The sequence below is a fragment of the Hyaena hyaena genome, unplaced genomic scaffold, assembly GCF_003009895.1.
Source record: "Hyaena hyaena isolate Hyena2069 unplaced genomic scaffold, ASM300989v1 scaffold_242, whole genome shotgun sequence".
NCBI lineage: Eukaryota > Metazoa > Chordata > Mammalia > Carnivora > Hyaenidae > Hyaena > Hyaena hyaena.
This window is the reverse complement of record NW_024080869.1, coordinates 1,925,489-1,951,480: the sequence shown is the minus strand read 5'-3', so window position 1 is coordinate 1,951,480 and position 25,992 is coordinate 1,925,489. Positions and strand designations below refer to the sequence as shown.

The 25,992-nt window shown below is 35.5% G+C and overlaps 1 protein-coding gene and 1 non-coding gene across 4 annotated transcripts in view; one reads left to right on the top strand and one right to left on the bottom strand.

Moving 5' to 3' along the window:
• ZNF451 (zinc finger protein 451) overlaps window positions 1-25,992 on the bottom strand; it is an 87,524-nt gene that overhangs the window by 35,705 nt on the left and 25,827 nt on the right. For all 3 annotated transcript variants that reach the window (XM_039244310.1, XM_039244313.1, XM_039244314.1), the window contains exons 4-7: window positions 17,519-17,644; window positions 12,350-12,461; window positions 7,841-7,991; window positions 6,483-6,609 (exon numbers count right to left, since the gene is read on the bottom strand). In XM_039244310.1, the coding sequence (XP_039100241.1) occupies window positions 6,483-6,609; window positions 7,841-7,991; window positions 12,350-12,461; window positions 17,519-17,644 (516 nt within the window). The remainder of the gene's footprint in view (window positions 1-6,482; window positions 6,610-7,840; window positions 7,992-12,349; window positions 12,462-17,518; window positions 17,645-25,992) is intronic.
• Window positions 21,803-21,906, top strand: LOC120239814. Its single transcript, XR_005530514.1, has one exon. It is a non-coding gene; the product is annotated as a U6 spliceosomal RNA (small nuclear RNA).

Below are 25,992 nucleotides of genomic sequence, written 5' to 3'. Positions count from 1 at the left end.
GGAAGAAGTGGGAAATTGTTAAAGTACTCTATTCTTTTCTACCACTGTATTTTCAGCTATATTAAAATATATCATAAACATTTGTATATATAACAAAGTTAAACCATAATAAATTATTACTTTATAACCACTAGGATCTAGGCTACCTTAAAAGGCACTTATGGTCCAACAATTTAACTTGCTGGAGAAGTGAATATATATTCACATGAAGACTTGTACATTTATTTATAGCAGCATTATTCACAATAGCCAAAAAGTAGAAATAACCCAAGTGTCCACCAACTGATGAAATGATAAAGAAAAAGTGGCATATATCCATACTCTGGAATGTTACTTGGCAATAAAGAAGAATGAAATATTGATATGGTACAACATGGATGTACTTTGACAACATTATGGTAAATGAAAGAATCTTGTCACAAAAGGCCACATATTTTACAATTCCATTTATATGAAATGTCCAGAAAAGGCAAAACTAGTTTACAGGTTGCCTATGGCTAGGGAGAATGGGCTAACAACAGGGAAATATCACCTTCAATGATAGGCTGGCTCTAGGAAGAGAATGAGAAAGAGTGGTTTTGTCTATTGACCCACAAGTGACACTGAGGTACACTGAAGCTTACTATATGTCCTCTACCACCTCCATCAAAAAGGGAGAAAAGCAGGAAGCTATATAGTGATATACTACTCATTGAATGGCTCTAATGTCAAAAACGACTAGACACTAGGACAAGAAGCACTGGCATCACCTACACCTATAAACTTGTTAGGAATCTTGAATCCAAGGTCCCACCTCAGATCTATTATCAGAGCCTGCATTTTAACAAGACTCCCAAGTGATAAGTATATAAAGTTTAAGAAGCACTAGCGTAGACAGAAGAAATTGGAGATGAAAGGGAAAGAGGAGGGAAGCAAGGCAAAGAATACAGATTGTGGTAATTTCATTCTCTTTCACAGAAGAATGCCATCTTTACAAAATAGACTTCATAGGTATACAATCTTCTAGTGACCTCTTCTGGCTGATTCAAGATAGGCAATTATAATTTAGTGCATACCAGTTTCCTTAAGAGTTCTAGTGATGGACACTCCAAAAAATAAGCAATAAGGAACATTTAATGAGAGCTGTTTGTTAAGCCCTAAGTGCTTTATACAGAATTAAATTTTCTCTTATCAATCTTGCATGTAAGTATAACGATTTCATTTTAAAGATGAATAAAGCTCAGAGATGTTAAGTAATTTCCTGAGTACATACAGCTAATAAAATTGACAGTAGAAATAGGTCTGTCTGGACATCAAAGCCTTTGCTCTATTTTACCATAATGCTTCCCAGAAGGCTAAATATCATAAATTTACTTCCTAGAGACCAGGCAAAACAGCATGGGATAAGTGATTCCCAGAAAAAAAAAAAAGCAGAATAAATTAATGAAATTTGGGGAAATACAAATGAGAGTATTAATTAAGGTTCAAATACCTATTCAGATTTACTAAAGAAAAAAGATAAATAACTTGCTCATTAAAATAGACAAAACACTTACAGCCTGGAATAGGGAAACATGCCCTGAAAAGACTCTAGTTTTGAAAAAGGAAGAGTATTAGTGGCAAAGTGAAAACACCAAAAAAAATTTATGGAACACAGTCCTTTTGTATCCTTTTTCTCTTCTCTCCTTAAACCTTTGTCACAATAGGAAGCCCTATCATTTCTTCTTGCTTCACTTTAAGGTCTTTATTCTAAATGCCATTACCTAAGTAAAGCCTTTTTTCATCTCAAAGTTAAATTACTGCAAAAGTCACCTAAAGTGGCCTCCTTTCCATACCTATGAATCCACCCTGAACACTGCTACCATGCTAATACCATTCAATCTCTTTGGAATTCCTAAAAAAGAGAAGGAATTGGGTTCTAGAATTAAAAGTCCTTCTAGCTCTAAAAGGTATAAAGCATTATTTTCATCATGTCACTGTCCTATTACAATAACGTCTTGCCAGTATCAAGATTACCACTTGTGTTGGGAGTCCCTCAAATCATCCCCAGGTTTGATGGCTTGCTAGATTCACAGCACTCCGCATAGAGTTGTACTTATAGCTATGATTCATTACAGGATTTTAGTTATCAGGATATTTAAAGTGGTATTGTTTTTAATACAGAAAAAATGAAACAACTAATACATCTAATAGGAAATTAAATGAAATGTACTGTAATATATTCATACAGTAGAACGCTATTCATTGACTTAAAGTGTATGTATTGATTCAACAAATGTTTAAGCATTCATGTTTACAACACACTGCTTTTCTCTTTTTAAGTTTATTTTTTTTGAGGGGGGGCGGGATGTACATGCAAGGGTGCAGGGAGTGGGGCAGAGAAAGAGGAAGAGAGAATACCAAGCAGGCTCCGCACTGTCAGCGCAGAGCTGGGGCTCAAACTCACTAACCGTGAGTTCATTATGATCTGAGCTGAAACCAAGAATCAGACGCTTGACCAACTGAGCCAGGCAGGTGCTCCTAACATACTGCTTTTTTTTTAGTTACAAAACAACTCACACACCTTATTTTATACAAAAATATTTATAAATGTTTTTGGTGTAACTGTAAATCAGGTTTTTTCTTAATTTCACTTTCTGCTTCTTCATATTAGGGTATAGAATTACAACAGGTTTCTGCACAGTGATTTTGTATCCTGCTACTTTATTGAATTCATTTATTAGTTCTAGTAGTTACTTAGAATATTTAGGATTTTCCATATATAGTATGTCACCTGCAAATACTTAAAGTTTTATTTCTTTCCTACTAAGAATTTCTTTTTTTTTACAAATAGTTTATTGTCAAATTGTTTCCATAGAACACCCAGTGCTCATCCCCACAAGTGTCCTCCTCCATGCCCATCACCCCCCTCCCCCCCACATCCACCAGTCCTCAGTTTCTGTCAGCATTCAAGAGTCTCTCATGGTTTAAAAAAAAAAAAAAAAAAAGAGTCTCTCATGGTTTGCCTCTCTCCCTTTCCCCCCTTCTTCTCCCCCATGTTCCTCAGTTAAGTTCCTCCTAATCCTCCTATACATGCAAACATATATTTGTCCTTCTCTGCCTGACTTATTTCGCTCAGTATAACACCCTCAAGGTCCATCCATGTTGCTACACATGGCCAGATGTCATTGTTTCTCATTGCCATGTAGTATTCCATCGTATAGATAAACCACATCTTCTTGATCCATTCGTCTGTTGATGGACACTTAGGCTCTTTCCATGTTTTAGCTATTGTGGAGAGTGCTGCTATGAACACTGGGGTCCATGTGCCCCTATGCATCAGCACTCCTGTATCCCTTGGGTAAATTCCTAGCAGTGCTATTGCTGGGTCATAGGGGAGTTCTATTGCTGGTTTTTTGAGGAACCTCCACACTGTTTTCCAGAGGGGCTGTACCAGTTTACATTCCCACCAACAGTGTAAGAAGGTGCCCATTTCTCCACATCCTCGCCAGCATCTAGAGTTCTTTCCTACTAAGAAATTTTTATTGCCCAACTGCTGTGGCTAGGACTTCCAGTACCATCCTGAATAAAAGTGATGAGAGTGGACATTCTTGTCTTGTTCCTGACCTTAGGGGAAAGCTCTCAGTTTTGCATAAATGAGTATGATGTTAGCTGCAGGTTTTTCACATAAGGTCTTTTTTATATTGAGGTTATATTCCCTCTAGACTTTGTTGAAGGATTTTTATTATGAATGGATACTGTACTTTGTCAAATGCTTTTACTGTATCTATAGAATGCTTTGTTTTTTATCCTTTTTCTTATTGATACATCACGTTGTTTTGTATGTGTTGAACCAACTGCAACAAAACCAATAAAATACCTACGAATAACTGTAACCGAAGACGTGGAAGACCTATACTTTGAAGAATATTAAACACTTATAAAAGAAATTCAGGATGATGCAAACAAATGGAAAGATGTTCTATGCTCATGAATTGAAAGAACAAATATTGTTAAAATGTCTTTACCACCCAAAGCAATCTATAAATTTAATGCAATCCCTATTTAAATACCAATAACATTTTTCACACAACTAGAACAAATAATCTTAAAATTTGTATGGAACCACAAATGAACCCAAATAGTCAAAGCAATCTTGAAAAAGAAAAAACTGGAAGTAACACAATTGCAGACTTCAAGTTATATTACAAAGGTACAGTAACTGAAACAGTGGGGTATGGGCATAAAAATAGAAACACTGATAAATCAAATAGAACAGAAAATCCAGAAATAAACCCAAAATTATATGGTCAATTAATCTTTCACAAATGAGAAATGAATATCCAATGGGAAAAAGATAGTCTCTTCAACAAATGGTGCTGGGAAAATTGGACAGCAACATGCGTAAGAATGAAACTGGGGGCTCCTGGGTGGCTCAGCTGGTTAAGGGTCTGATGCTTGATTTTAGCTCAGGTCATCATCTCCCAGTTTGTGAGTTTGAGCCCTGTGTCTGTCCTTACAGTGTGGAGCCTGCTTGGGATTCTCTCTCTCTCTCTCTCTCTCTCTCAATCTCTCTCTTTCTCTCAAAATAAATAAATAAACATTTAAAAAATAGAATTAAAAAAAAAAAGAATGAAACTGGACCACTTTCTTTCACCATACACAAAAATAAGTTAAAAATGGATTGAAGACGTAGATGTGAGACCTGAAACCATAAAAATTCTTGAAGAGAGCACAGGCAGTAATCTCTCTGACATTGGCCATAGCAACATTTTTCTAGATATGTCTACCAAAGTCAGGGAAATAAAAGCAGAAATAAACAATATATAAACAACTTACACAATTCAGCTGAAAAACAAATCATTCAATTAAAAAATGGGCAGAAGACATGAGCAGATATTTCTCAAAAGACATTCAGATGACCAACAGACACATGAAAAGATGCTCAACATCACTCATCATCAGGGAAATGCAAATGAAAACCATAATGAGGTATCAGCTCATACGTGTCAGAATGATTAAAATCAAAAACAAAAGAAACAACAAGTATTGGCGAGGATGTGGAAAAGAAAAAGGAACACTTGTGCCCTGTAAATGGAAATGTAAACTGGTACAGCCACTCTGGATAACAGTATGAAGGTTCTTTAAAAAGTTAAAAAATAAAACTACCTTATGATCCAGTAATCGCACTACTGAGTATTTACCCAAAGAACACAAAAATACGAATTCAAAGAGATACTGAACCCATATATTTATAGCAGTATTCTTTATAATAGTCCAAGTATCCATCGACTGATGATGTGGTGTGTATATATATATATATACATTGTATATTTATATATATATATAAATTGTATGTATATATATATAAAATGTATATATGTATGTATATATGTATGTATATATATATAAAATACATATTGTATGTATATATATATAAAATGTATATATAAAATGTGTATATATATATATACAATGGAATATTACTCAGTCATAAAAAAGAATGAAATCTTGCCATTTGCAGATGTTAGTCAGAGAAAGACAAACACCCTATGAATTCACTCAGATGGAATTAAGAAACAAAACATGAGCTAAGGGGCAAGAGAGAGACGAACCAAGAAACAGACTCTTAACTACAGAGAATAAACCGATGGTTACTAGAGGGGATGAGTAAAATAGGTGATAGGGATTGAAGAGTGCACTTGTCATGATGAACAATGAGTGTTCATAAAATAAAAACTTAAGGGGCACCTGGGCGGCCCAGTCGGTTAAGTGTCCGACTTCGGCTCAGGGCATGATCTCATGGTTTCTGAATTTAAGCCCCACATTGGGCTCTCTGTTGTCAGCACAGAGCTGGCTTTGGATCCTCTGTCCCACTCTCTCTCTTTGCTCCTTCCCTGTTTGTGCTCTGTCTCTCTCAATACTAAATAAACATTAAAAAAATATTTTAAAAACTTAAAATTTTTTTCCACAGTGAACATATTACACAATTAACATTTTGTAATGTTAATAAGTCATTATAGATATATAATTTCAAATATGGAAACATGCACAACAGAACCATATATTATACAGATTTGCATATGTCACGAATCAACCTGTGTCCCTTGAGATTCAACACTTAATGAGAGTTACATAAAATAACCTTTCATATACTAGATTTCTTAAGACTAGCATTAATAAAGGAATTGCTGTTTTATTTACTACATGGCTCCAACATTTCAACAGGCAGTGAAAGGCAGTGGACTTAAGATTAAGGTTCTATTTCTCATCATAAGCATTTTGAAGAAGGTTAATTCCACAGAGCAACTCCATCAAAGAATGGGTTTCTATGACAATCTTTAGGAGTGTTGGTAACAAAGTTTACCTGCCCACAAAAATTTAGTGTTCCAAATCATTTTACTCTTCACTCTTATGTGCACCACTAGTGACTGCAGGCTTAAGAGCAGCAAGGAAACATCTATATCCAATTCCATTCTAGAAAAAATACCTACTCTCAGGTATTTTTTAGGACATGCTCTTACCTTAGCAAAAAGATGATCCCTATATTGCTGTTGAGTAGCAAAATTTTTATAACATACTACACAAGCAAAGGAATTGATGAATGGTCCATGTAGTGTAATTGTTGGATCACATGGAGAGTGATCAAACCTACTTGGCAAAAGAGAGGTAACATTAGAAAAGTCCACATTTTAGGAGCCAAACTATGTTGCATTTGTTCAGCATTTGATTTGTTTACACACACATACACACACACCGCACTCAGAAATTTACACTTTTCTACTGAAATACTGAAAATGTTCTTCATATTCAAGAAATATCAAATGGCTCCTAAGTGCCACACAATCCCTTCAAACAGTGACCAACAGTTAGCTCAAGATTTCATAAAAGTACCCAAGATTCAATAAAATGGATTTAAGCATATCTTGCCTAACAGGTGGAATTCCAGTCTGAAAGTCATAGAGCCATCATCTTTTCCTTTTTGCCTTATTTGCCACAACATTTACTAATAATTGTAAATGAACCAACGAATTATAATCTCATGTCAAGATTTTCTGGCACACACCTGTTTCCTAAAAATGGATTTTAATACTTGTAGTGTTCTTTTTAATCATTTAATAAGTATGTGTCATTTTAAACTGCCTCAAAGACTTTTAAAAAGTCTTTAGATACAGTGTGCTACCCAGTTATTTATAGAATGCTGAATGCCATACAAAAGTCTCTATAGGTAAATTCATAAGGAGGCTGAGACATCTAGAAATGAAAAAGGTTGCGAGACCCCAAACTCTCGGTTTCCATCTTTAAACTATTAGGAGGAGAGATTATGAAGGTAGGAATGTTTAATGCTTTTAATACTGCTTTTCCTTGATATTTACTTTCTCAAGCTCTACTATTAAAAAATTCAGTAAGTTAATAAGATGGGTTTATAAATAGAATACTTATTATTAATTTTGCTACATCTGGTTTGCTTTTAACATTTGTTTTGTAATACCATATTAGCTTTCTTTAGGCTAAACCAAATATCTGTAAGTGTGTCTCTTGAAATTTGCATTTATGGGCTGGATTTCTCTACAACAGATTCAACTGCATGTCAATATAAAAAATCTGCTCTGAATTTTATGAGACATATTAGGAATAAATACATACTTAAATGCTACATGTCTTTAAAGAAAAGAATTATCACTAGAGAAAACTGACTTTAAGCCTTCTAGGAAACCTAAGAAATACAAATTTGAAATAACTGTCATAAGAGCATAAAATGATTTGTTTGGAATATAAAGCTATGATTACAATGGCATGAGTGCATCATGCTTTCATTATATGCAATCACTCTGTAACACATCTGCTCTTCAGTATCCACTATTCTGAGTATCACACTCACCTTTTCAAATGTCCTAAGAGAAGGTGTCCATTATCAAATTCCTTGTTACAGTGCATTATGGGACATAAAATTGGTTTCCCAGACACCTGCATTTGGCCTCCTCTTCGGAATGAACTTTTTTTTCCAGAATTAATTGTGCCTGTTTTGAGTCCTGCATTATTGGAATACAAATTCTTAGTTTCTACTTCAGATTATCTGCCCTTTGGACAGGTAATCAAAATTATGGCAAAACAATAAAACTACGATATAGCATCAACTGGGTTATCCTAATTGTAATTAAATGTTTCTTGGCTTTCAAATCAAATATATGAAAACCTAAAAATAGTTATTTTGGACAAATAAAGCTGTTAAAATCCTTTTTTTTTTTTTTTTAAAGATTTTATTTTTAAAGTAATTTCTACACCCAATGTAGGGCTCAAACTCCCAACTGGAGATCAAGAGTCGCATGCTCTATTAACTCAGCCGCTCCTTCTTCTTGTTTTGAAATAGGCGATGAGGATTAAGTTTGTTAGCATGTTTATCATTGCTATAACCAGTGTGGGTCTTGAACTCAACACCGTAAGATCAAGAGTCGCATGCACTGTTGACTGAGCCTTCCAGGCATCCTAAATATTGTTAACATCTTTAAGTAACATTCTCTTGAGGAAAAAACTCTGTTTTCTTAAGTTCGACAGCCAAGAAATGTCAAACATTAAATATTAATTACAAAAGCAGTTGCTCCACAGACCCCATCCTCCCTTATTTATATAAACTGGCAAAGATCTTCTAATTTTTTCCCCTCTTTTAACGATCTTAAACACATTAGAAGGCTTAGCTATATTACAAAAGATTGGAGTTTTCTGAAAATTACGTTAAAAAATGCAACTGAGAGAGCAAGGAAGAGTGGAGAGTTCGGCGGGGGGGCAAGGAGAGTAAGAGTGGTACTTTCTGAAGAAACCAGCCATTGATAAGTAAGTTCCAACCTGGATATCAAATAATGCAGATCTCAGTAATAAATTTATAGAACACAAAGCAGAGATATACTTGTTGTTACTACCTCTTTCCTTTCTATTTATTCTATTTTGTCCCTTTTCTTTTTCTCCTTTCATTAAAAAATTTTTTAAAAAATCTTTATTTATTTGAGAGAGCGCGCGCCAGTGGAGGAGGAATTCTGCTTCACAGAATCTGAAGCAGGCTCCCAGGCTCTAAGTTGTCAGCATGGAGCCCGATGCAGGACTAGAACTCACGAACTGTGAGATCATATTGTCAAACGCTTAACCGGCTGAGCCAGGCACCCCTCTTTTTCTCCTTTCAAAGTCTGCCTGTCTCTAGTTTCTCTCTTTCTTTTTAAAGTAAACTCTATGCCCAATGAGGGGCTGGAACTCGTAACTCCAAGACAAGAGACACATGGCTCTACTGAATGAGCCAGCTAGGTACCCCTTTCACTCCCTTCTCTTAATTAATCTTCCTCTATTCTGGTCCATTCTTTCTCCCCTCTCTTTCTTTATAATCACACAACTCTTGTAGACTGATACCCTGGGCCAAATTTTGTTCCCAGGGAAACTACCAATGCATGATACATGACAGAATTTTTTTAGTTTCACTGTATAAGCCATGAAATGTAAAACTGCCAGGAGGATTCTGACTTTATCACACGGTTATACACAGACTGTTTGATTATTGACTCCCTTTTACTATTATTTATGGATTGTTTCAATGCCTTAAATATCTCATACAACGGAAAACTAAGTTATCTATGTTTATGACAGGATTTAAAGATTTGAATAGAACTTAAAAGATTTAAATAGAATGAATTATTATTCTTTTAACATCACCTAGTTTTAAGATCTCCAAATGGTTATTATAAAAACTTAAGGTTTCAACTGCTTTTCTGCTGTTTTAGTCCTCATGGGGGAAGGCCTCCATTAAAAGCTGCCAAAATGTTTATCAATGTGTCTGCCAACAGCATAGCATTAATCATATTTTAATTTTAAAGAGGCACTAAATGACATTCCATCTTTTTATCCTTAATTTTCTAATGTAGTCAGAATTATGACAATTTTTATTTACTGTCTGTCCACATTCTAGATGTTGTTCCATTTTGATCTTTATTTAGCCAAATAAAGACTTTGGCTAAAAACAATAGCAGAAAACAATAAATTGAAAGAAAATAAGCTTTACTCATGGAAAGGCAAAATACAGAATTTTTTTTCAAAATACACAAATGTAAACAACTCTTTTCCTTAAATAGTACAGAGAGTGTTGTTTTTAAGTTATGAAGTATTCAAATGTATGCAAAGTGGCCTAACTGTAAAGATCTAAAAAAGACGAATTTCTAGTAATTATAAATAAAGTACTTAAACTACTTCTAATCAAAGAACTGAATTACAAAGCTGGATATTTTGGAATAGACTGAGCAAGTCCCTTACTGCTACTTTAAAGTAGAATCTCACTTTCTGTAATTAAAGAAAACAATGACTCATCTGTTTCCCCAGCTATACCCTATATCTCAGCACTCTCTAAAGATTATTTATGGAATAGCATCGTACCAAATATAGTCAGTGCTAAAGCAGCTGTTCTAGCAATAGATCCTAAATTTTAGTTTTATAGTACTGTTGCAGGGAGCAAGCAAAAAAATAAAACAATCACATAAAAAGAATATAACTAAAGATCTTAAATCCAGGCTTAAGCTCATCAGCCACCAATGAATCAGGTGTGACCTGAAGATATATAAAATAACAAGTCTTGCCAAGACATAAAGACAGAGCTAAATGAGTCATTTGTTCCCCCCTGACCTGCTCAGACAGATACATAAACAGATGCTCATGAATTCATTTTATAATGATTTAAAATATTCTGCCAAACTGGAGGCTGGGGTAGGCCTAAAGGGGCATATTACTGGCCCAACTAGCATTCAGACAGGATTTGAAGGTGTTAGATTCACATGAGATAAACGATTTTTTGAAGAGATCTTATAAATAAAATAGTCCATTCCCCTATCAAAACTACCTAGGAATCTTTCCAAAACTACAGATGCCCTAGAATTATCTCTGGGGTTGAGGCCAAGGTATGTATTTAAAAGCTCCCAGGTGACTCTGATATGGCTAAGGAGAAACCACTGAAATGAGTCATTAACTTGCACTAAGAACATAATTCTTATCAAGAGGAATTTTTTATAACACTAAGCCTTACAAAAAAACCACCCAAGAGGCAAAACCATTGACCACAATTTCTAAGTAACTTTTGCTACAGTAGGTCTGGTATGCCAAACAATTCCTTTGTTTAGTTGAAGGACAGTCACATTTGGAACCCAAGTCCTAGGCTTCTTTTCTGTATTCATATGCAAATGTTTATAGCTTACTTTGGCTAATATTCAACCTGCATTTATTGAGTATATCTCTATGCTGAGCATTCTTTTCAGGCACTCATACAAAAAAGAATTATAAACCTTGGTCTTTCTCCCCACAGAGTGTGCAGTCTGACAGAGACAGACATGCAAACATTTCAATTCAACATAACAGGGTAAAAACAGGGTATTAGAGAACTTTGGAATTATCTTATTAGTGGTAATTTGATTCAAAGAAAACCCCTCTGAAAACAACTTCAGAACAAGATATCTAGGTTCAAGTTGAGTACTGCATGCACAGTTATTATTATTTTTTAATGTTTATTTATGTTTAGAGAGACACACAGCGAGAACGGGGGAGGGGCAGAGAGAGAGAATCCCAGGTAGGCTCCAGTGTCAGCACACTGGCCAATGTGGGGCTCAAACTCAAGAAACTGTGAGATCATGACTTGAGCCACAATCAAGCCAACTAACTAAGCCACCCAGGTGCCCTTGCATGCACAGATATTTCTAATGGCTTTTTCAATTAAATCTTCTGCTAGATTATATGTACAGATAAAGTTTCTGTGGATATCCCAAGCCTTTAAAAGGCTTAGTGTTTTGTCAACAGGACAGGCTAGAAAAGCTACCATGGTATGAGTGTCCCACTGGCTGTTAAAAGATTCCATCGAATTATCTGCTGGGGGAAAAATGTTCCATAGTGACTCTTTCAGGAATCTCAGGTCTACAATGAGTTAGAGAAGAAGCTACCCAATGCTTTAGATGAGACTCCCATGTGGACACTTCCTTTCAAAGTATCTACACAGGCTGCATTGATGAATAAGTAAGTAAACACGAATTCTTTAGGTCTCAGCTTAAACTCCATTTCATTAGGGAAGTCTTTCCTGATCCCAAATAATCTATTAAAAACCTTCCCACAGACACATGTACTATTTCATGTAATAACTATGAAATAACACAAGTAAATTAGCAATATCTAATGAGATCAAGAATGACCTATAATATTCAAATTACACGTTTGCCAATGTAGAAAGACAATTGGTAAAGTAGGCCATTATTAATTACTGAAACTAAATTTCAACACTTTATACACTTATTAGCAACTGAACAATACAGACATAATGCATTAAGACTTTAGGGAAGCTAAATAATCTCAGTGTTCCACTCTGATCTCTAAAGAATACCTGGCATTTTTAGCCACTGGTCCACACACAGTCTTGCTGCTTCTGTATCAGAATGTCCTCGAATAAATTCCAATTCCTGTAACCCATGAGCATGCTGAAAATCGATTTTTTCCTAAAGATATTAAGAAGAAAATTAATTAACCTATGATTACTAGCCTGGATTCCTTGAAAAAAGATTTTAACACATTAGTGATCAGAAAATACTGATAATCCATTATCCCTGTAACCATATCTGGACATCTGTCCCAAAGAGGTAAGTCAAAACAAAGGTTTATACTCTAAGATAATGATCCCAACATTATCTGTATTTGCACAAAGTTTGCTACAACCTACAGTTCCAACAATGGGTATCATTTAATTTATATACATATTTCATGAAAGTCAGTTAAAACATTAATCAAACTTTTTCATTGAAGTAGGAATGCATTTTTGTATCAAGGAGGTCACCAAATAGTATTAAACAAATGAGGCCAAATACAAATAAAGATTAATTTCAAGCTATATGTAACTATATCTGCTGCAAAGGAGGAATAAATGCTGAAAATAAATATACAAAATGCCAATGATTATCTCTGGGAATGGAAATATGAATGATTATTTTCATTTTTAAACCAATATACATTCTTTTCAAAATTTCCACATATATTTTGAAGCGTACAGAAGTCTATTCAATATTTGTTCAGTGAATAATATTAATAAGAGCAGATATTCTTTAGTACTTAGTACGTGCCAATATAAAGCATTTATTGACATCTAGATCTAGAGGTGGCAAACTTTTTTCATTAAGGGCCAGACCAGTGAATATTTTAGGTTTTGCAGCCCATACAGTCTCTACTGCAATTACTCAACTCTTCATGAAAGCAGCCATAGATAACATGTAAACAAATGGGCACTGCTGTGTTCCAACAAAATCTTATTTACAAAAAAAGGTGGCAGGCCAGGGCCAACCATGAAACTAGACTTATGCTTTAGACTGTTAGTCTAAATCTTCTTATATATTACTTATAAATCTTTTGCATACTCTGTGGTCATGCTGTATCTAACAGTTAACACTTACTAACCACTTACCATGTACCAGGCATTATTCTAAAAGCATTTTGGATTTTTCACAATAACTCTGCGAGACAGGTACTATTACTATTTGCATTTTATGATGGGAAGACTGAGGTACAGAAAGGTCAAATAAATTGCCCAAGGATAAATAACAATGCCAGGATTTAAACTCTCACAATTTGATTCTAGAATCCATGCACTTAACTAGTATACCATACTGCATCTTAACAAGGTTGTTCTTTAAAAGAAATCATAGTCACAAATGCTAGATTTGCAAGAGACAGGCCAGAATAATGAATGGCCTAGTTAGCAATACAAAAAGATCTTTCAAAAATGGTCAGTAAAGGAACAGGGGGATTCATGATTTTATTTATTTATTTATTTTTTGGGATTCATGATTTTAATCTAAAAAAAAATCTTCTATACAACGTTGTTCGAAGTACAGCCATAAGATACTAATTCTCAAAGATGTTAACAAGCATTGTGTAGAGATTTAAAAAATTCCCTATAATCAAATTAAGTATAGAAAGAATGGTTTTATTATAAAATTTAAAAGGTTCCTTTAGTGCAGGACTTGTAAATCCTTCAAGTGTCAATGTCTGTGTGATTTTCCACACAGAGAATATGCAATATCTCAAGAAATCATCAAATATTTTTTTCAAAGTATATCCTATAGTAATAGTGTTCTGAATAATGCATTATGGAAAATAAAGAGAATTTATTCAAAGAAAGCAATATTGTAAGACTCCAAAGATACTTTCTAATGTACAAAATTAAATCACTTATTAAAGTTCCTTACAAAAATCTATCACAATAAAAACTCTTAGATTAATTAGGATCAAGTACAATGACATGACAGCTAACAGCCTCTTTATTGTAAATTGTCAAAATTTAAAAACAAACAGATATTTTAAAAGTTCTGACATTTTTAATAACAGAATTTGAATCTGTGGTCATAGATAGTCAATGCTCAAAAAACACTTGTTGGCTTAAGTCATCCCCAAATTAGCCACTACTTTTCCTCTGTCATGAAGCTTCTTCCACAAACTTTAGGGTTATAGCTCTTCTTATACACATCATCTTAACTCCTAAAGTATATCCACAAGCAAAGCTTGCCAGTCAACACAATATTATCTCTGAAACTAATTTATCTAGTGAAGATTTTTAAGTTTATTTGCAGAGAGCGACAGAGACAGCAACAGAGAAAGAGAGAGAGAGAGCGCGCAAGCGAGCATGCGCACGGGCTCGCACATGCGCATGAGTAGGGAAGAAGAGAGAACAGGAGAGAAAATCCCAAGCAGGCCCTGAGCTGTTAGTGTAGAGCTCCATGTGGGTGTGACCCCATGAACCACGAGATCATGAACTGAGCTGAAACCAAGAGTGGGAGGCTTAATCAAGTGAGCCACTGAGGCACCCCAAGATTTTTTTTTTTAATTTCTTTTTAGGTAGGCTCTATGCCCAAAGTGGGGCTTGAACTCATGTCCCTGAGATCAAGAGTTGCATACTCTACTGACTGAGCCAGCCAGGTGCTCCATATCCAGTGAAAGTTTTAATGACTTTTCTTTTTTTCTATAAAACCACTCCATCACAAAAGATGAACAATTCACCTTAATAGTAAGACATTTCACAAAGGCCTAAGAATAGTTGAAAGATATTTTCTACTATATCTAGTTTTTTTTTTTTAAATGTTTTATTTATTTCTAGGAGACAGAGAGAGACAGCATGAGCAGGGGAGGGTCAGAGAGAGAGGGAGTCACAGACTGAAACAGGCCCCAGGCTCTGAGCTGGCAGTCAGCACAGAGCCTGACACGGGACTCGAACCCACAAACCATGAGATCATGACCTAAGCGAAAGTTGGACGCTTATTAAGCAACTAAGCCACCCAGGCGCCCCTACTATATCTAGTTTTAGTCAGAGTTACCATACACTAGAATTCTTCAACAATTATTATTTTAGTTTCATCTTTCTGTTTATTTTTGTTTTTTTGTCATATAATTAAAAAAAAAGTTATCTATACAGGAAACCAAATTTTAAAAAATCATGAATGGATTGGCAAGAAGTGAACTAAAGCATCTATGTTAATTCCTCCCTTAGAAAATAAAATCTTGGGGCACCTGGGACTCAGTTGGTCAAGGTCTGACTCTTGATTTTGGCTCAGGTCATGATTGAGTCCCATGTCACACTGTGCTAGAGCCTGCTTGAGATTCTCTCTCTGCCTCCCCCACCCCAAAATAAAAAAACTTAAAAAAACAAAAAAGAATGGAATCTTAAGAAGAGATATAAATTTATTCTTCACAACTGATTAAACAAGAATTTCACAATTTCAATAAATTCCTTCAATGCTGAGGTAAAATCTTTAATAGAATATATCAACATTTATATGGGTGGAAGCTGAAACCACCCCTGATAAAAGCACTAAGTATCATAGTGCTTGTAAGATTCTGAACTCATCACAGACACTTTATTATCCATGTGGGAACACTGCCTGGGAAAAGAAGCTAGCATCATTCAGGAAATCTGTGGAAAAGGACAGCTTGCAAATCACCCCTCTTGAGATTTTCCCCATGACCCATAAACAACACACATAACATAGTTTTGGGGGAAAAAAAACCTTCCTTAAAATTGACTATTATTTCTGTCAGGAAAGAAACAATCCTAATTTTTTTATATCTTTGTGCATTAAGCATTTTAAACATACAACTAAAATACTATGCTCTAATGTAATTGGTATTACATTATATAGTAAACATCCTCAAACACACCTACTTCTAAATGCAAAGAATATTAATTTATTCTATGGAGATATTAAACAGGCTATAGAAATATACAAATTCCTTTAAGATAACCAACAGACAAGCAATTAAAACACAGATGTTAAAATTTATAAAATCATAGTGCTTATCCCACCCTGGGGAATCATCTCCAACTTATTAGTCCCTACCAAATTAAAGCACAAAGTCTATAAAAGCTAAGTGACCTGCTGAAACCCAAACAAGCTACTGGCAGAGCCATTTCCACTTTTTTTTTTTTTTTTTTAAAGTAAGCTTTACATCTAATATGGGACTTCAACTCATGACTCTGAAATCAAGAGGTGCATGTTGTAGGAGTGCCTGGGTGGTTCAGCTGGTTGAGGGCCTCACTCCTGATTTCAGCTCAGGTCACAATCTCAGTTGTGAGACTGAGCTCCACATTGGGCTCTGAGAACAAGGGACCTGTTCAAGATTCTTTCTCTTGCTTTCCCTCTGCCCTTTGCCCTCACATAAGTGAGCCCTCTTTCTAAAAAAAAAAGTTGCATTTTCTACTGACTGAGCCAACCAGGCACCCTTCAATTTCCATTCCCAAAGTCCTAGTATTACTTTCTACTCATAACATACATTTGTCAGCCCTAAGGGATTCTTTTTTTATTTTTATTGAAAAAAAATTTTTCTTAAAGTAAACTCTACCCCAACACAGGGCTCAAACTCATGATGCTCACATCGAGAGTCACATGCTCTATCGACTGATGGAACCAGCCAGGTGCCCCAGTACTGAGGGATTCTTTAAATAATTCATCCAGGGCCTTCTAAAGCAAGTGAAGAAAAAGATTTACATCATTAGAGATTCTATATAAAACTTCATTTTCCACATAGCAACTCTTCGACAAACCGGATTCAAAATTCCTTCCTTTTTGTAAGATTTAATCTGAAGGGACAGGCTCAAGTTTGAGAAAGTGGTCTGATTCTACTTAGTAGAAAATAATCTTTCTTTTAATAGCTTATGTCTACAGAAGAAGCACCAGTAAACTCTTATCATGCCTGTGATATAGTAATCAGAAACCCTTAATTGCTTATCTACTATAAGAAATCTCATGATTTTTAATTCCCAAAAATAAAGCCCACTCCAATTTTTCTCTTGTATACATATATGATCAGAATCTAACAAAAAGACAGATATAAAAACTTACCATGAATTACTACTAAATTAATGAGATATTTAGAGTCCATACTGAACTTGGATTTAATTATACATTTTTTGATGACAAGTTTCTCTTTACAATTGTATTATATTGTATACAGATTGTATTATAAACCAAAAAAACCCAACTATGGTAAAACACCAATTAAAATAGCCACATACCCTGAATGCTCTATTCTTCTCTTCTTTCTGCTGTTTCTCTACTTCAACATGGCGGGCTAGACGAGCCAGAGTTAAAGCAACTTTATCTTTCTGATGGTCAATATAGTCTTTATGCTTAACATTTTCCTGTAATTGAAAAAAACAATATTCATTGATTTTAACTAATAAAACATGCGTTGGAATAATGAATTCATTTACCAAAGACTTACTATACTAAAGATCCATTTACCTTTTTTGTAGTTTATTTATTTAAGTAATCTCTACACCCAATGTGGTGCTCAAATTCACAACTCTGAGATCAAGAGTCATGTGTTCTTCTGAGTGAATCAGCCAGGCACTCAAGAACAATTTATTTATCATTATGAAATTTCTAAGAATGTGTCTTAAAAGGTCTAACAGTACAAACATCCCTGATTCTGGTTTTTCAGCAATGGCAGAACAGTATTTACTTAAAAGAAATTATTGATTAAAAAAAAGATCTAATTCCCAGTTTCCAGTCCAACATGTAAGGACCTTGTAAGCTACCACTCCATCCTGACAAGTAAAAAGCTGAAAAAAGCCAAAAAGTGAAGATCTCTTCTTAGATCTACTGGAGAAGTGAGGTCATAGCATAAACTGGTGCTCTGAAAAAGACAGAGGGCAAATACAGAGCATCACAAGTTAATGGAGCAGAAACCTATGAGAGGAAACCTTAGCAGGAAGAAATACAGGTAAAAAAAAAAAAAAAAAACAAAAAAAACCCCTGAATTGTAATTGATGAATTGCTGGAGGCTCAGTGGGATAAGTCTAAGCGGTCACAACCACAGGATGACCCAGTCATGGAGAGCCCTCAACTTTTTTGAGTTTACCTCCAGGAGTTCTACCAGGTTCTCACAGTAAACACTGGAGAAAAATCCTCTCATGCGTCCAACAGGGGGAGAGGAAAAGTAAACATTTTGAAATATGCCAGAGCATTTTGTTCTTAATAAGGTCTGCCCTCACCAACAACTATTTTACCAGAACATAACCTGTAGGAGTGTTATCAGAGTTAACCAACCTGGGAAAATAGAAAGACCCAATGCTAGCTCCATTTAGCCTTCCACATGGGGGGAAGGGAAATACCAATTTCAGGCCACACTAGCCATCCTTCCCCTTGAAAGAAGGGAATGAGAAGCAGTGTTGAAGATCACCACAGTCCATGAGCACAGGCTCAACAAGACAGACTTAATCACAGGACTACAGAGTGCTACCATGCCCCATGCCTTACCATTACATTATAAAGGCCCATTTACCACAGTTCCTCTTACCTAATACATCGTATCTACCTTTCCACTGAAAATTATAAGGAACACTAAAAGGCAAAAAACAGTTTGAAGAGCTAGAGCAAGCACAGAAAGGTAGACTTGGCAAGGATGTTAGAATGATCAGATCAGGAATTCAAAACAACTATGATTAACAACATGCAAGAACAGATGTGTAATGTAAGAGAGATATAAATCCTAAGAAAGAATCAAAAAGAAATGCTACATCAAATACACTATACAAGAAATGAAGAATGCCTCTGACGGTCCCATTAGTAAACTACACACTCCCAAGAAAAGAATTTCTATACTTGAGAATACGGCAATACAAACTTCCAAAACTGAAAAACAAAACAAAGACTGAAAAACACACAAAATGCAATATCCAAGGACTGTTACAAAAGATGTTACATGTACATAATGAAAATACCAGAAGAAAGAAAACAAAATACCTTAAGCAATAATGACTGAGAATTTCCCCCAATCTATGTCAGACACCAAACCACAAATCAAGCAATAAACTCCTCTTTGCTCACAGATGACATGATATTTCTTAAAAAACAACATGCAGGGGTGCCAGAGCGGCTCAGTAGGTTAAGTGTCTGACTTTTGATTTCGGCTCAGGTCATTATCTCACAGTTTCAGGAGTTCGAGCCCTGTGTTGGGCTCTGTGCTTCTGGTGTGGAGCCTACTTGGGATACTCTCTCTCTTAATTTCTCTGCCCTCTCCCTGTTCATGCCCTCTCTCTCAAAATAAATAAATTAATTAAAAAAAATTAAAAAGCAAGTAAATATATAGTAGTTAGGGGTGAGGTAACCTGTGTAATTAGATATTTATAGAGCTTTATTCATAAATGTCAAAACTTGGAAGCACCAAGACATTTTTTAGTAGGTGAATGGATAAACTGTGGTACATCCAGATGATGGAATATCAGCGCTAAAAGGAAATGAATCATCAAAAAAAAAAAAAAAGCCATCAATTCATGAAAGGACATGGAGATTTAAAAACATATTACTAAATAAAAGAAGCCAATCTGAAAAGGCTATACATACTATATGATTTCAACTATATGACATTCTGGAAAAGGCAAAACTATGGTGATAGTAAAAAAGATCAATAGTTGCCCAGGGTTGAGGAGAGGGAGGGATGAAATGGCAGAGTACAGATTTACAGGGCAGTAAAATTATTCTGCATGATACTATAAAGGGGGACACCTGTTATCACAAGTTTTTACAAATTCAGAATGTACATTAATAGTGAGCCCTAATGTAAACTATGAACTTCGTGATAATGACGTGTCACTCTAGGTTCACTCATTATAACAAATGTATCATTATGCTGGGGGATGCTGATAATGAGGGAAGCTATACATGGGTAGGGGCAGGAGGTATACAGGAAATCTCTTTATCATCCTCCCAGTTTTACTTCCCCCCCCAAATAAAGTCTATTAAAATTTTTTTCTACTAGAAAGACTGGATTACTTTGTAGCACTCTGTAGGCAAATCAGTTATATATGTACAACCCAAATTTTATCTATAGTAGGATACAGTCGCATCACCAACCATGTCAAACATCAAGTGGGACTTTCCAAGTACACAAAAGTTACGCTAAAGTGAGTATATATAAAAAGGTCAAAATGGTATTTTCAGTATGAAGCTGCATCTTTACAATAAGGAATGCTCACAGAATCACTTGGGATGCAAGTAATCCAGCTGACTTCGGACCACCTGGCCAGCCTTCACACACCCTTGTACCAGGTACTAGATGACATTCTCCTAATTTCACCAAAATAATCTTTTATAAGGCATAGGACAATGCAGCTTGTTAGAAATAGAGTCAAAAAATTTGTTTATCTGAATTCTGATCCTTTAGTAAAAGCATATCTAAAGGCATTATCTGTTTTAAAAACAAAAATTTACTCTTTGGGAAGCCAAAAATAATACCTCTTTATTTAAAATGTAAATACTACCTTGAAAAGGAAATCTAGAGTAGATTCTAAAAGAATTTTTTAATTTCAGGAAGTTAATGATACTCAATCATGAGCCTAGAGTATGTTAGTTTTCCTAACACGGATACATTTTTAGGTTATAAACTCTAGTAAAAGTTGTGCTTGGAAGGTTAAGTAAACCAAGGTCATATTAACAGTAGGTACACAAGGTATAAATTTAGGTTTACCTATAAAAATATGTTGTTGGATCAAATTCTGGGGACAGAAAGAAGGCCATGTTTTGAATTAAGGTAATTCTAATGCAGGAAGACCTACCCTTGAATTGATGGTTCACTATCATTTTACTTTTTCTTAGGTCACCACAAAATAACTATTGTGAAATATTTCTTAAGTTATTCTTATTCAGGAAGATTTTACACTTTATTCTTCTTAAAGTTTCCTTTAAAGCACAATTAATGGTTCTCTGCTTTACATTATAAATTATAAATATACTCTCGGAGCGCCTGGGTGGCTCAGTCAGTTAAGCATCTGACTCTTGGTTTTAGCTAAGGTCATGATCTCACAGTTTGTCAGCTGAAGCCCTGATCTGGCTTCACACTGAGAGTGCGGAGCCTGCTTGAGATTCTCTCTCTCTCTCTCTGCCCCTCCTCTGCTTATGTGCTATCTCAAAATAAACAAACTTTTAAAATATTCTAAATATACTCTGGACAGAAAACTAGCTGAAAATTAAAGTCTGAAACAGAGATTATATATCCAATGGGAAAAATTTTTAGTAACCCATTAGTCACAAAATATAGGTAAGAACTTTACTGTCTTCAACCTATACTAATAGGCTAGGAAGAGAAATTTAGTCCCTTATCCAGCATTCAAACATTTGTTTAGATCTCAACTTAATTCTAAAATTAATATCTAGTCCTAGAACATTATTCTTTGGCGATCAAATAAAGACTGTTGGTATTACTGTTTGCTAAAATTACTTTTCCCATATTTAGCTATCAGTGGCCTATGTTAACTTAATGAACTAGCTGACTACATCAATTAAAAAGATTATTTCTGGTGCTTGCTTCGGCAGCACATATACTAAAATTGGAACGATACAGAGATTGGCATGGCCCCTGCGCAAGGATGACATGCAAATTCGTGAAGCGTTCCATATTTTTTTGAGGGTGTTATACTGAGCGAAATAACTCAGGCAGAGAAGGACAAAAATCATATGTTTGCATGTATAGGAGGATTAGGAGGAACTTAACTGAGGAACAAGGGGGAGAAGAAGGAGGGAAATGGTGGGGGAAAGGGAGAGAGGCAAACCATGAGAGCCTCTTAATGCTGACAAAAACTGAGGACTGAGGGAGGGGGGGGGAGGGGGGATGGGCATGGAGGAGGGCACTTGTGGGGATGAGCACTGGGTGTTATGTGGAAACTAATTTGACAATAAACTATTTGTAAAAAAAAAAAAATGGCCAATAAACATAAAAAAAAGATTATTTCTGTGATTCCCAACTAAGTCTGTTTATTATTTTTCATGATTTTGAAGGGCTCAAAAGACCTAACAGCTCTGATACTGAAAAGAAAAGAAACTTGAGTTTGGTTTTCTTCTCCTTTTCCTCGAAGGGGAAAGTTTCTATAGCTCTGGCTACCTATATTGAAAGCACATAAGTAGATATGAAAGACAATTTGCTAGGAGTAGATAAAAAGGAATGAACGGCAGCCATAGAAAGAGTGAACTTCAACTCTGAAACCTCTGCCATTTAAAATGAGAATAATTAATTATATCAGGCAGGGGATGATACTCATTTATTTTTCTATTACAACTTAGGTTTTGTGATCACAGTTGCTGGTTTAAGCCAGGCGTGAGTAATGGGTTATTTATGATCACACACTCACTCCAGGAAGCCAAATCCTTTGAATTTCCATTTTTAGAGGTTCAAGATGAGGGGCAGCCTCTAGATCTTACTAAATTACACTTCTATGGTTCTGGGAGAACACACATGCACTGGAAAGGCCAAGATGACTGATATTAAAATATATACTAGGGATTTTGCCTTTTGGGTCACAGAAGGCCTTATTTTGCCCAGAAGTATAACAGGTAATTCAAAGAATCAATATGTTCAGAAATATATTTTAACTTATCAAAAAAAAAAAAAAAAAAGCAAGGGGAAAAAAACTTACTGCAGGCCACCTTGTTACTGATTGAAAAGCAGAACCAAAGTATACTGTTATTTTCCAAGAACATGGACAGAAAGTAAACTCATCTCATGCTAGAAGAAAGTATATTAAATGTTTCTGTAAATTAAGATGAAAAAGAGGCCACTATATTCTTATGTGTGGGAGTGTCCACCATTCCATTAGTGACAATATGCTGAATTATAATTTAATGTCAAGTCACAAAATTCTAGGATTGTTCTTAGGTTATATTTGTCAGTCTTCCCCAAAGCCTGTAGTATTAATAAGCATTTAGGTCCTTAGAGTTTTCTAAGGTCAGACTTTCAGATATGTAAATTCTCAAGCTAGAAATGGAATTAGCTCTCAAAGGTAAGAATGGTTAAGAATAAAGACACAGAGAGGATGATGCCGTATGAAGAGACTGAGTCATGCGGGGAGAATGCTATGAGAGACATAGGCAGAAACAGAAGTGATGAAGCTGCAAGCCAGGGAATGCCAGCCTCTGCTGGAAGTGAGGAGAGAGGTGAGAACCCTTCCCTAGCGTGGTCAGATGGTGCATGGTCTGGCCATACTTGGACTGTCAGTCTCCAGAACTGTAAGAGAATAAATTTCTGCTGTTTTAAGCCAAAAAGAAAAAAAATAATAAAATGTTAGCAGCTATAGGATCTTCAGAGGCATCTTTCTTGAAGCACTTGCTGTGCTTCACCCTGGATTAACTTCCATATTAGAAACTATTTAAAGAATACTAAAATTGAGTCCATGGTTATAGCAAATAATCTGTAAGAAAATGCTATCCACTCAGTAATTTTTTAGGAGAAGAATATGAAAATCTCAAGAGATACACTGGAGAGGGGAGAGTCTGTTTCTATTTTAGATCATTCTCTGCATCAGTTTTTCTTCCATACCCTCTCCTCTCCCACTGGGGAAGTTGTGTGGTGTTAGAATTAAGAAAGTTGTCAAGTCAGAAAATGTTAAAAGGCAAATTCTAGTTCAGGAACTATGGAAAAAAATTTTTAAAGAAAAATTTTTGTTTTTCAATTGGGAACCACAGGTATGGCTAAAATGCCAATCTGACACACACACAAAACATCTGCGGGTGATCAGGAGTTGGAAGGTCACAAAATGAGGGTCACACTGGGTACAGGATGAAAAGCTGTTCCAGAAACTCAGAAGCCAGGCTAATATGGCCTCTGTGATCCTATCTGTGCTCACTTTGGACACTATGAACTCCTTATGTTTTCTGGTATATTCTTCATATTTTTATCTAAAACTTGGGTTATACAAAGCAAATTTGAGTTGTGTCCTAGAAATGGCAGTCAGATTAAGAATACTGGTTAAATCTGAGTACACATATCCATGAAAGTTAAGCATATACAGGCATACCTCATTTTATTGTGCTTTGTAGATACTACACTTATAAACTGAAGGTTTGTGACAACCCTGCAACCAACTAGTCTATTGGTGTGATTTTCCCAGAAGCATTTGCTCACTTCATGCCTGTGTCACATTTTGGCAAGTCTTGCAACATTTCAAAATTTTTCATTATTCTAGTTATCCTGATCTGTGATCTTTGATGTTACTACTGTAATTGTTCTGGGGTGCCATGAACTGCATATAAAGACTGCATAAACGTTGTCTGACTGCCCACTGACTGGCCTGACAAGGGCGTCTCTCCCTTTCTTCAGGCCTATTTCCTGAAGACATAAATATTGAAATTAGGCCAATTAATAACCTGACAATGGCCACTAAGTGTCCAGATGAAAGGAGGGGTTGCACATTTATACTTTAATAGCCAGAAAAGATTAAGCTTAGTGAGGAAAACATATTGAAAACCATGATAGGCTGAAAGCTTGGCCTATTGCACCAAAAAGGAAAGTTGTGAATGCAAAAGAAAAGTTCTTGAAATTAAACGTACTACTCTAGTGAACACACAAATGATGAGAAAACAAAACAGCTTTACGGCTGATACCAAGACACTTTTAATGGTTTGGACAGATCAAAGCAACCATAACACTCCCTTAAGCCAAAGCCCAATCCAGAGCAAAACCCTCTCTTCAATTTTTTTCTGAGGAAAAAAAAAAGTTTGAAGCTAGCAGAATTGATTCACAAGGCTTAAGAAAAGCTGTTTCAGTAAACAGTGAAGTGTAAGGTGAAGCAGCAGGTGCTGATGCAGAAGCTGCAGTTTACCCAGATCTAGCTGAGATAATTAATGAAGGTGGCTACACTAAGTCACAGATTTTCAGTGTGGATGAAACAGCCTTCTACTGGAAGGAGATAATATCTAGCACTTTCATAGCTAGAGAGAAGTCAATCCATGCCTTCAAAACTTCCAAGGACAACAAGCTGACTCTCGTTAGGTGCTAATGCAACTGGTGACTTTAAGTTGGAATCAATGCTCATTGACCATTCTGAAAATTCTAGGGCCCTTAAGAATTATGCTAAGTTTACTCTGCCTGTGCTCTATAAATGGAAAAAGGCCAGGATAGCAGATCTGTTTACCTCATGGTTTACTGAGTATTTTAAGCACACTGTTGAGACCCGCTGAAAAGGAATTCCTTTAAAATAGTACTCACTGACAATGCACCTGGTCATCCAAGAGCTCTGTTGGAGATGTACAGTGAGAATTCATGTTTTTATGCCTGCTAATATAATACACATTCTACAGCCCATGGACTGAGGAACAACTTCATCCCTCAAGTCTTATAATTTAAGAAATATATTCTGTAAGGCTATAGTTGCCATACATAGTGATTCTTCTGATAGATCTGGGCAAAGAAAATTGAAAACCTTCTGGAAAGATTTACCATTACAGCAGCCATTAAGAACATTCATGATTCATGGGAAGAGGTCAAAGTATCAGTATTAATAGGGGTTTGGAAGAAATGGATTCCAACCCTCTTGGAGGACTTTAAGGGGTTCAAGACTTCTATGAAGAAAGTTAAGTGCAAATGTGGTGGAAATAGCAAGAGAAATGGAATTAGATAGAAGTGGAACCTGAAGATGTGACTCAATTGCTGCAATTTCATGATAAAGCCTTAATAGATGAGGAGCTGCTTCTTATCAATGAGCAAAGAGATTTCTTA